General features: G+C 39.7%; 1 protein-coding gene across 1 annotated transcript in view; it reads left to right on the forward strand.

The window, feature by feature from the left end:
* Positions 1–12,875, forward strand: part of necab2 (N-terminal EF-hand calcium binding protein 2) — a 129,407-nt gene that overhangs the window by 71,644 nt on the left and 44,888 nt on the right. The window contains exons 6-7 of the mRNA XM_088417803.1: positions 768–904; positions 1,902–2,026. Of these exons, the coding sequence (XP_088273929.1) occupies positions 768–904; positions 1,902–2,026 (262 nt within the window). The remainder of the gene's footprint in view (positions 1–767; positions 905–1,901; positions 2,027–12,875) is intronic.

Below are 12,875 nucleotides of genomic sequence, written 5' to 3' on the forward strand. Positions count from 1 at the left end.
AGAGCACAAATCAATACCTCTTTTTGCCGGGTTAAAAGGTGTAAGATATTGGTGTTCCTGTAGTAGTGCTCTAATTTTTTTGTGTTTCAGACTAACCTGTACAAACCCTGTAAAATATAAACATTTGTTGATTCATATTGCTTTTGTTAATGTTAAAAAGGGTACCATTTTAGGGTTATTCATGTAAATATTCTGGATAATGATCTTATTTATGTTACCTTGGCAAAGGATAGGCATGACATGTTTTGTCTTTCCTCAGGGATTTTGCAAAAACCAGTTGAGAGGCACTGATACATTGGATGGATGCCTGACATAAAGACAGTGTTGTTGGAAAGTAACTTTTGAAAACATTGCATTTGTTTTCATGACTGTGAATAACAAAAGCAACAAGTTCATCTACCCCCTAGATCAAATAATAAGATTTGGGCTGTTGCTGTTGCTGTGAGTATTTTGTTTCGATTGGCATAATCTCTGAAGCCCAAAGTGAAGCACTGAATCTGACATGCAGAGCCCACACAGGGTTTGCTCGGTATGTTAGTAGGACTGTTATTTCTCATCTTCTTGCATTCTGCTGACCACTGTGAGATGAAATGACTCCATGAAATGAATGCAAGAGAAGAATTCAGGAAGGTGTGGGCTTCACAGTCTTCTCAAAAGTAGCAATATGAAAGATGATGTCAAAAATAAACAGGATCATTAAAAGCCTCATTTTTAAACAAATAAAATATTATATCTTGTCTTACATCAATGTTCATCTCTGTGCACAGGTTTATGAGAGAGGAACAAATGTGGAGCAGTTTGTGACCCGTTTCCTTCTGAAGGAATCAGCCAATCAGATTCAGTCTCTCCTGAATTCTGTGGAGAGTGCTGTGGACGCCATTGATGAACAACACAGCCAGTCAGGGTGAGCTCGTGGTGCTCTTCGTGTCTTTACAAGTACTGTATATGTGCAGCGTATGTTGTTAAAAGTATGTTTAAAAATAAAAATGATTTGCCAGAAAAGTTTCATGACTAGTCTCACAGAAGATGCATTTCAAATTCAGCCTACAAATTGTTCCTAGCCACTCAACTAACACAGCTACAAAGAGATCCTACTTTGCTCAGTGAACGAGAGGAAGCACGAGTTGTAGCAGAATAACTCCTATCTGCGTCCCCTTGAAAATATGGTATGACCTGAGCATTGGTCCAGTTACATTACATTATTTTTTTTATAAACTTGAGGGGTTTAATCAGAGAACCCATTTGAAAAGTGGACAAAATCAAGGGGGCCGTGATGACAGGACTGTGGAGGGTCCTGGGATAACCCATCCAGGAGTGTTTAAGGGTGTGGTGAAGAATGTTGTGAAAGTCTCTGGAATGATTACCTCAAAGGGGGAGAACTTGTACATTGTAGTGGATTTGAAATGTGACTTGTGACATCACATCTGGAGCTTATCTGCCACATCTCATGCGCAAATAAACTCATATCTTTCTTCAGGCAGAACAGTTCGTTGAGCATTTGGATATTGTGTTTGCCACACACTTGAAAGGTTCTGGGTTTGGATTTTCGGTTTCGGCCTTCCTTGGGGAGTTTATTTGTTCTGTCCTTGTGTGTGTTTTTTTTCTTTAACTTCCTTACACACGCCAAAACATACATGCCAGTTTTTGGCACTCGCCCATAACTGTACTGTAGTATGTATGAGCATTAGCTTCTTGCCCAAAAACACGTGAAAAAGACTTCAGCACAACCACAACTATGCATAAATAGGCTGTAGAACGTGAATGAATAAGATATTTTTTTCTCGTTATCTGTATACTGCATGTTCAGTTTGAAAAATGAACTTATTCTCTGTGGTTTTGGCATCCGTCTAAAAGTTAATGGCGAAGAATACTTTTCAATAATTTATTCCATTCCATTTCAGCCATCTTCCAGCTAAGACGAGTCCCCGAATGTCAGAGAGGCGCCATGACAACGTTGTTCCTGATTATCCTCCTAACAACAGAATCAGTGCAAGGGAGCCTGTCAGGACTATCAACACTGCCTCAGGTGCCACACAAACAGAAAACAAAATATTTCAGTTCCCCTTCATATTTTTTCACTGGAAGCATGTGTTTGTATGATTACCTTCACAACCACAATCATTTGGCGGAGGATGCTCAAAGGACAACCCATTTAAATCAGATTGACACATTATATTGTGTCAAGGGCCATGTCATATGACATTAGGTCATCATTAAGATAAGGATGACCTGTTCTTAGTTGTATCAGTTTATACTGAATAACGATATTGTGTAAACTTGGTGTCTATGACTGCTTTTGCTGTGGACAATATGATGCGCTTGTCCTTTAAGAAAGCCAAGACACACAAGATCATCTGGCCAGGGTGAGCTGCAATAGTCCTCACAGTGGCACCAATCAAACCATGGTGTCTGCATGTCTACTTGAATGATTTATTGTAGCAGAGCCAATCATTTTGGTAAATCCAGTTGGTTAAATTCATTGTATCAATGTTAGAAGTGAATAATGATGTGAGCAGGTTTCAAGAAGCTGTGACAATTATTGACATCAAACCTGAACATGGTTGTGTGATTTGTGTAGAAGTTTTCCAACAGGAAGTTGTGTCATTTAATGTTTGGATAATAAATACAGACTACTGTCACTCTGGCAAGGAAGTTTTTATTGATCACTCACATGATGTTTAGATCTATTTGCCATTAAAAATAAATGACCCAGCCATTGTCCAGGTTTTATTAGACTGCCTTAATGAGATCTGGTTTTGGATGGAAGGAAATGTTCTCTCTTTAAACAAAAGCAAGACTGAGATCATTTTAATTGGCCAACAAAACCTCCTGGATGGCTATGACAGTGCCATTGGGACTCTCACAGTCATTGTTTTGCAAGGAACCTTGGTTTTATTTTTAGACAGTGATTTTGAAATTGACAAACAAACAAATAAGCTCTTGCAGACCCAAACATATTGTGAGGCTCTGCTGGGAACGTCTGGCAGAGCCCTTTGTCAGGGGTTTCAACTCCCGCTTCCAGCAGAAAATCTCCCACGTCCCGAGGAAGGCGGGGGACATTGAGTCACAGTGGACCCTGTTCCATGCCTCCATTGTTGAGGCGGCTGATCAGAGTTGTGGCCGTAAGGGGGTCGGTGCCTGTCGTGGTGGCAAATCCAAAATTCACTGGTGGACACCAGCAGGAAGGGATGCCGTCAAACTGAAGAAGGAGTCCTATCGGCTGTTTTTGGCCTCTGGGACTCCGGAAGCACCTTACAGGTACCGGCTGCCAAGCGGAGCGTGACTTCGGTAGTCACCTAGGTAAAAACTTGGGTGAGGGATGAGTTCGGTGAGGCTGTGGAAAACGACTTCTGGAGGGCTTCGAGGAAATTCTGGTCCACCGTCCAATGTGGGATGGGGAAGCAGTGCACCATGAACACTGTGTACAGTGGAGATAGGGTGCCGCTGACCTGAACTTGGGATGTCATGGGCAGGTGGGCAAAATACTTTGAAGACCTCCTCAATTCTACTGACACTTCTTCCCTTGAGGAAGCAGAGTCTGGAAAATCTGATGTGGGCTCTTTATCTCTGGGACTGAAGTCACCGAGGTGGCCAAAAATTCCTTGGTGGCAAGGTTTGATGGATGAGATCCGCCCAGAGTTCTTTAAGACTCTGGATGTTACCGGGCTGTCCTGGTTAAAACACCTCCACAACATCACATGGACGTTGGGGACAGTGCCTCTGGATTAGCAGTCCAAGGTGGTAGTCCCCCTTATTATGTTCCAACTATAGAGGGATCACACTCCTTAGCCTCGCTGGTCAGGTCTATTTTGGGTTGTTGGAGAAGAGAATTCAACAGGTCAAGTCTAACCTCGGATTCAGGAGGAGCAGTGCCGTTTTGTCCTTCAGTCAAAGTGTTAAGGGGCTCCGGTTTCAGGCTCACAGCATTGGTTCTCTGCTATTTGGAGATGATGTGGTGTTGTTGCCTTCTGCTGGCCGTGACTTTCAACTCTCACTGGAGCGGTTCAGAGCCGAATGTGAAGCGGCTGGGATGACGATCAGCACCTCCAAATCTGAGACAATGGTCCTCAGTTAGAAAAGGGTAGAGCTCTATCTCCGGGTCGGGGATGTGATCCTTCCCCAAGTGGGAAGTTCAAGTATTTAGGAGTGTTGTTCATAAGTGAGCGTCTCCTGTGATGTCTATTTACCAGTGGATCTACTTTCCTGCCCTCACCCAAGGTTACGAGCTGTTGGTCGTGAACGAAGCAACGAGATCTCAAATACAAGTGGCGGAAATGAGTTTCAGCCGCAGGGTGTCCGAGCTCTCCCTTAAAGCTAAGGTGAGAATCTCGGTCATCTGGAAGGGTCAAATTGTCAAGCTGCTGCTCCTCCACATTAAGAGGCTCCAGTTGAGGTGGTTCGGGCATCTGGTTACAACACCTTCCGTACGCCTCCCTGGTGAGGTGTCCTGGGCATGTCCCACTGGGGGAAGCCTCGGGGACAACCCAGGACACGCTGGAGAGACTATGCCTCTTGGCTGTTCTATTAATGCCTGGGGATCATCCTGGAGGAGCTGCATGTGGTGATTGGGGAGAGGAAAGTCTGGGTTTCCCTGCTCAAGATGCTTCTCCCGCTACCCAACCCCGGATCAAGCGGTTGCTAATGGATGGATGGATGGTTGCTTGTTGAGCATGTTTTTCTGGTGCAGTTTTTAATAGATTGCTTTTCTAGTAACTCTCACGGGTTCAATCCCCAAAATAGAGTTTACAGTTCAAAACTCATAATACAATGGGCCCCCGTGTTACGAACTTAATCCGTTCAGTGGCTTTGCTCGTAACTCGAATTGCTCGGATGACGGCCAATCCAAACCTATGTTAATTAGTGAATGCGTGCAACGCGTGCAAAAACCTTAGGTAAGAACATCACGACTTTGTACACATACTAAAAATTAGTAACATAATCTATTGTACAGTTAAATTAAATAACATAAATATGAAGGAAAAATGACATTTACCTTTCGGGCGACGTGACTTGAGCTGGGTGGAGGCGGAGGGGAGCAGAGACCAACCCGCAGAATATATTTATTTATTTTCTTGAACGAGAACATTTCTCAAACGAGAACATAACACTGGTGAGTTCCTTCTCTTTAATCCATAATAGAAGAAGCCTCTCCATTTTGTTGTTGACCGAGGTCCGTCCCATGGCAAGGAAAGTCTTGCCCTTAGAAGATTGCTGAGCGGTTATGGCCATACTCACGAGCAAGGTTAACCTCCTTCGTATTTTTTTATTATCTCCTGCTTGGTTTCTATTGTCATCATCCTCTTACTTCTTCCTTTACCGCCACTTGCAATTTTAGAAGCCATGTCTAACAGATAAAGTTTGCAAAGTCTTCACAACACACCGACCAGCTGTGCCATCAAGCTAGATAAAGACGATAGCCAATAGCATATCGGCATTTCTGTGATAGACGTGACACCGGCCAATAGCATATCCGCATCTCCGTGACTGAGACCGTGACTGTGAACTTAATCGACTTAATTTTTGTTGATGCAGCAACGGGAAAAAAATAGTGCGGACACACTGACCGGCATGTTGGATTGTTCGTAAGACGAAAGGTTTGTGCGTAAGAGGGGGACAAAAAAAACGCGGCGGTTCACGTTCGTAAGATGAAAAATTTGTAAATCAGGGGGTTCGTAAACCGGGGGCCCACTCTACTTTGTATTTATACTCATTGGCCTTAAACTTAAAATTCTTATAGGCCACAATCGCACTGTTCATTTCATTCTGTTTTACACAGATTTACAGATTTAGGTTGTGACATGGTTCATTTGTTAATTTAACTGCAAAGAACATTAGGTTGATTAAATATGGTTCATCACATAAAACGTATCAGGCTTAAAATCACATCCCTTTAATTCATCATTCATTCATGATATAATAGGTCACATATTCCATACATTTGATACTACTGTATATCTACTTTTCTACCACCCTGTATAATATGTCTTGGATTTTTTTTTTTTTTTTTTTACCTTTTAGCTAACCTCTTTCACACCAAATAGTCCAGGAATGTGACTTTTTGTATGTATCTCATTGTGTGCCAAACGGCTGTCAGACAGTCTGTTGGTCCCAACCCTTTTTCCATCAGTTTTCTTTGTCTATTGTGTTTTTTTTTTAGATTTTTGTTTTTCTAGGTAATTTGTCATTTGTCAGCAAAATGGGCATCTGTCGCTGAAAGACCAACAAATAGTCCATCGATCCCAACAGACTACCCACCTTTGCAAATTTTGTTTGACAATTTAAAAGATGTCCTAGGTGTCTAAATAACTCTAAATAAAGTCAAAACACTATCAATTTTAAACCTCGTTTTGTATTTTTGCCCAAGTTTTGTTTTGTCTTTTTTTCCCAGCAATTAACAAATATAAATCATTTCAGAGGTGGGTACAGTTGAGCAGGTGAATGTCAGTCCTCAAGTATGGATTTGTTTCACATCATGACTCGGAGCAGAGATTGGAATGGCTGAACTTTGATGCTAAACGTAAACAAGCAATGGCAAAGCCACAAGACAGCATCGATTTTTTTTTTTTTCCCTTGTGAAGGCAACACCAAAGCTGCTGAATTACACTTTGTCAATTACAGTGTGGATTGCGTATGTGCAGCGGACTTATCACCTGTCACCATGCCCCCCTCTACCAGCACAAACGCATATACACACATATACAAACACGCACATGCACGCGTACACAGATACATTAATCTATAACTCGTCGAAATAAATGAATACAGTAAATGCACATTTACAGATGCTAACGTGTATCGCTATTGCTCATTTATGTGTCAAGTAAAATGCTGCATCTGTGCTTTACTTTTGGTTTTGACATGGTGATTTTTTTAACAATTTTTATAATGTATTTTATCACAAATGAAAGGAAACTTGCCCAAGGCCACAACTGGCAATGGCTATTTTAACCATATACCGCTATAAAGCAAGTGCCCTTAGCTGCAATATTATATGTAGCCTGTAGCCTTCAACAAATCAGTGGCGCGGTGTCCGATTTCCCTGCAAAAAGAAAAACAATACAACCAGCATTTTTTTGTTTTTGTTTTTCAATACAGAGCAAAACAAAACAGCCAAGATTCAAAGAGCCAAACCTCTTGTCTCTGGGCAACCCGCTCTATTAACGGAGCCACAGGAACCCAGCAGGACCATGTAGTTGCTGGGGCCCAGCCAGGAGCTGGTGATAGCTGGTTACCAGCTGGTCTTGTTTGTGTCACCAGCTACCAGAAGGGTAGCAGAAGCCTGCAGAAGATGGTCTTGCTGAGTGGATTTGGCTCAGTTGGTGGAGCGGGTTGCTCAATGGCTAAAGGGTTGGGTGTTTGAATCTGTGAATCTATTTTGTTTTGCTTTTGCTACTGCTGCTGTTTTACTCTTGCTGGTGATACCTGTAAGACCAGCATGAAAACACGTCAAATCCATGCTTGTGTTTGCTCGGTCTTTTGGATGGATGGATGGCTCAACACAAATATAAATCTGCTGCTGACCATTTAGAACAAACACTGCAATATGTGCTCATTATCAAAAGCTAACTAGTATTGTAAGCTAATGTTGTTTTATGCTAACACTGCAGCTCTGCTTACTTTGGCTTTGAGTGGCTTAATGGTGCTTCTGTGAGGTCCGGTGGCTAGACTGTTTACTGTAAGTGGCATTACAATTTTTATCCAGCACTTTGAAAGGCCCAGCTAATTACAAGACAATAAAAAGCAAAGCCCAACCGATTAATCTGCTAAAGATTCAATTAGCCAATTATAGCTTTTCAAATGGCTGATTGGTTTTGCATTTATGAGCAATTACATTTACAATAATGCACATACATAACAAATAACAGACACATTTTATCATGTCACATAATATATCATGACTACAATGGTAACTTGAAACACTGTTTTGTTACTTCAATTCACCTGGAAATGTCATGCAACCACTTGATAGCACTTTTTCGTGCCACTGGATATTTGTATGTAGTTGTATTGTTTTTTTTTAATACTGTTAATTTTATTTTGTGTTTTACACAATACACCTAAGTTATAAGAATTCGACAAAAGATTAAAAATGTCCATATTCAATTTCAAGGAAAAATACCACAGTAGGCAAAAAGAAGCTATTTTATAAAATATAAAATAAGCTTCTTTTTGCTCACTGTAGTATTTTCATATTTCACTAATTGTATTTTTTCATGTCAATATCGGTATCAAATCAGCCTAAAAATTTCCCCCTTAAAATATGTTTTTTAGTGCTTTTAACTTCTTTTTAGCTGCATGCATGAACCCACATGGGATGTAAAAATGGCTATGAATCAAGGGAATAACTACCGTTAAATGGATTTGGACATCAAGCTGACAGAGCTGTTGAATGCACATTACAGAAGCAAAAACAGAAATTTTGGCCAATCAGTTTAAGGACATTCAAGACTCTCTTTACCCACTCTCTTTCTAATTGCTCCTCCTCACAATATTTTATGCATTCAGAAATAGTTTACTTCACTTTGCTTTTTACATATTTTGTTGTTTTATTCTTACAGTATGTACACATTTCTATGCACAACACCAAGCTTTGTCATGAATTGTCTTCTATCTATCTATCTATCTATCTATCTATCTATCTATCTATCTATCTATCTATCTATCTATCTATCTATCTATCTATCTATCTATCTAGCTAGCTAGCTAGCTAGCTAGCTAGCTAGCTAGCTATCGTTACATAGACAGTTGGTTATGCTAATTACTGGTTGTATTATCCAATTGATTGTGCAGAATTTACCCGGTTTCATCAGACGAGCTAATTTTTTCTCTCATGATCTTCAGGCCTTCTGGCCTGAAAGCAGCGGTCCTCAACCACCGGATCAACTGGGCCGCATGGGCTGCACCCGAAATAATGTTTTGGAAATGATTTAGTTTAACAATTCATACGTTTGTGCTTGATCTTTGTTTTTTTTGGCGCCGATTCTGGCCGCTGTTAATATTAGATACAGTACATAGTGAGAAGGATGATGTGGTTTTTAGAGCAGCCAGCCAGAACCCCCCAATATAAATCTAAAGCATGGACCAGTCCGTGATGATAAAAAGGTTGGGGACTGCTGCCTTAAAGTAAGTTGGCCTTGTGCCTTTTTCAACAGAAATAGCTACTATATAATACTGGCTTGATTGGAAGAGCTCTTCATTTGATGGCTGATCGGGTGCGTGAATGGTCGTTCGTCACTCTGTACCTTGTAATTAGCTGAAAATCAGACCAGTCCTCGCCTACTGCCCATAGAAAGCTGGGATAGGATCCAGCAAGCCACCGACTCTAGTGAGAAAAAGCAGTTACAGATGGATGGATGGAAATCACATTGAGACCATCAAAGCAGCAGATATTTTTTCGAGCCTTCCACTCAGCTGTGGGTTGATCCTATTCTGGCTCAGAGATCTACAGACAGTTGATTCGATGCTTAGTTTGTTCCTTAACATGCACTGGCAACAGTGGGATTTTACTGTATATTGACAAGTCAGTACCATCCAAAGCATGCCAAATTATTTTCCCAAAGTTACACTCAAATTTAGCTGTACAAAGAAGTCAGTACACCCATTGGAGAAGCTAACGTCCTAGCTCCTCTTTGTCCAAGACTTTTCCGGTTTTTTACTTGGTTGCAGCAATCTAATGGAAGCTGCCAGTGTCTTTAACCTCTGTGTCAAAGGGCACAAATAATATTGTCCGGTCATTGTAAAATTGGAAAAACTAAGCTTGTATTTGACTGCAGTGTTAAGGTATCTGGATTATATTTTCCATGAACCTTTAGATATTGAAACAAGTACTAGTTCTAGTTGCAGTATGATGAAAACATGAGACACCTGTAAGCAATTTCCATTTGAGAATGAGAAAGTGAATGTAACTGTAAAAGTAAATGAGAAGGATTTTGAAGTAAAAGATGGCCAACCGAAAAGCCATCATCCAGACAAAAAGGACACCTATGGTGCACTGTTATTCTTGAGAAAATTAAAAGATTTTACATGTGCCTTATACTCAGAAAAATACGGACTAATATTTTTGATGTAAGTTAAACAAAATTGTTTTTTTAGTTTCCTGAACTCTTTATACAGTATACACTCATATACAGTATATGGCCCTAATCCGATTTCCATTTCAAAGTGATACATGATTTAGCAGTTTGAGTAAAGAAAATTTTGTCTTTCACAACACTTGTACTTGGTCACAATATATCATTGCTCTTGAGCAGTTATGGAGCACCAAAGTGCCCTTTTATATCACATGAGTCAACACTGAGCTTCAAATGTGGCAATACACTCACTACTGCAAAAATATAAGGCAGTTCTATCTTTGCACCAACTTGAGTATAAAATAATAAGTTTTGTTCATAAATGTTACTTGCTAACCAGTATTGTATGGAGCTGGTGCACAGTAGTGCATACAAATCATGTTTTTATGATTGACTGACTGTACAGTGACGAAGAAGTGATATTGCTCATTCAAACTGCCACGTGGCAGCACTCTACGAAAGAGCAGAACATTTATTTTGAAGACAATTTGTCACATACACTACACATAAATGACAAATGATTTGATACAAAATTGTAATTGTGCTGTCTAGTGTGGATGGTAGGCTTGTAAAATGTGAGGAAGAAATGAGAAAGTATACTGCTACTTAAAATGTCAATAAGGCTGATGCACACATAGAAGTGTGCAGTTCCCACAAAGAAAAATTTCATCAGCAGGAAAGAAAATTGCATATATATATATATATATATATATATATATATATATATATATATATATATATATACACACGCACACACACTAAGTCAAACCAAGTGAAAACTAATCACATTTGTAGGTTTGATAAAAGCGTAAAGAAACGAAAAAGTATTTTTATTTTCGAAAAGTACATACAATGCCCTTTTTTCATATAATGCCCTTTTGTTTTGTTGTTTGTATAGTGCCATTTGTTTTTTTCTTTTTCAGTTGATGCCATGGATTGGACTGGTGAACATTGTGCTTTCATTGTGGTAACATTGATCAGAACAAACGCATTTGGTACGAGATCATGTTGAGTTAGAGATTTGTTTGGTTTGATAAATGTTTCCACAATGACAACATGATGTTCCCCAGTCCAATTCATGGCATCGACTGAAAAAGAAACGAAAAATAATGGCACTATACAAAAAAAACCACAAATGCATTATTAGAAAAAAATATGTATAATATGTGCATTTCAAAGATAAAAACACTATTTTCATCACTGTCTTAGTGTTCTCTACTTGTCTCATACATTTACTAATCGGACAAAGAGAAAGTCCTCAGTTTGTGCTTGTGATATACTGTAGATGCTTCACAGAACGAGGTATGTAACTTGAGGAGCAAAATCAACATGCAAGGCAGTGGAATTGCAGTGGAGTTGGGATGAATTGGCGAAGGATCAAAAGATGAAAACGAAAGTGGGGGGAAAGAGAATCGAAGAGCTAAAAATATCCTGGCCACCTCCGGGTTGAGCAGCCTTTTGCCGTATTGTATTTGTGTGCAATGGCTTACTGCATCTCTCCTCTGTAATTGTTCTGGGTTTTTCCAAGAACAAGGACACATGTCCTGTTAAAACGCGTTAAAACTTATCATACACATTTTTTCTTTGACTTGACTCACACTGTTGATAATAAATAATATTTTACCTGTCTGTTTTTAACGTATGATTATTTTTAACTATGTCCAGCATTTTGTATGCAGAAATAGTTGCTTTTCAAGTGCTCTATGAATAAAGCTGAGGTATGTCAACATGAATAAAGAAGAATGTACTAATCATGACTGAATAAAAGCTGTAAATGAAATGAGATGTATGCTCTTCAGTTTATTTTTATGATGATGTCGTGTGCAGCGCAACATAAAAAATGTAGCCTTAAGAGTTAACTCACAGCGGTCCAAGCATATTAGAGGTTCAGGTGTTATACCACCGGTTCCACAGCTTGAACATACAGTTTGATCACAATTAAAATGCACAGCAAGTTTATTCACGATACTGTTGTCAGCCTTTCCCTTTTAAGGCCAAAATGTTTCCAGATGGATGATGTTGCCCTCTTATTGTGAACAACTTTATCTTAGTCGATGGTTTGGCTACTTAAACGATAGGTGAAACACAGAAGATCTGTGATGTTAATTGCACTGGTTAGGATAAAAACAAAAAACAAAAAAAAACCCAAGAAGAAATGGATAGTTATAAGTGATCGATATTTTGCTCACCCCTATTATTACCCATACGGATATAGTAGTGACTCAGTTGTGGTTTTGTGAGGCGTCAGCTTTTCTTTGTGACAGCCGGCTGAAATGCAAATATTATTTTCTATATGCTCAAGTGTAGATTAGGTTTTTGCCATCAAGCTTGACATCCTCTTCACGTTTGGTATGCACACGTATGCTAAAGTACAGTAAGTAAGCATTCAGTCACAACGCAAATCCCATAAGTGAGTTGCCTTTTGAATTTTAGAAAGTGGTTGCGATGGGAACTAAACAGCAATACTCTGCACAAGTTTAGCAATAACTACACTCTTATTTTTGTTGGCGGAGCAATAATTGTAGCTAGCTAGTTTTAATGTAACACACGATGATATAAAAAAGTCATAGAATACTGTCACACTAAGATTACTTTTTGCCATCAAATTCAACCTAGGTTTCTTTTAGGTTTGAGTTTTACAGATCACAGAGTTGTAATATGCCACTATAACCCAAAAATGTTTTATGAGTGCTAATAAAAGCTGGGCAGCTCAGTGTTGCAGTGGTTAGCACATCCGCCTCACAGTTCAAATACACCTCACCCCGGCTTTCATTTGCATGCCCTCCATGAGCCCGCGTGGATTCT

Source organism: Hippichthys cyanospilos, chromosome 6 (genome assembly GCF_059441005.1).
Source record: "Hippichthys cyanospilos isolate Australia breed blue-spotted pipefish chromosome 6, RoL_Hcya_1.0, whole genome shotgun sequence".
NCBI classification, from domain to species: Eukaryota; Metazoa; Chordata; class Actinopteri; order Syngnathiformes; family Syngnathidae; genus Hippichthys; species Hippichthys cyanospilos.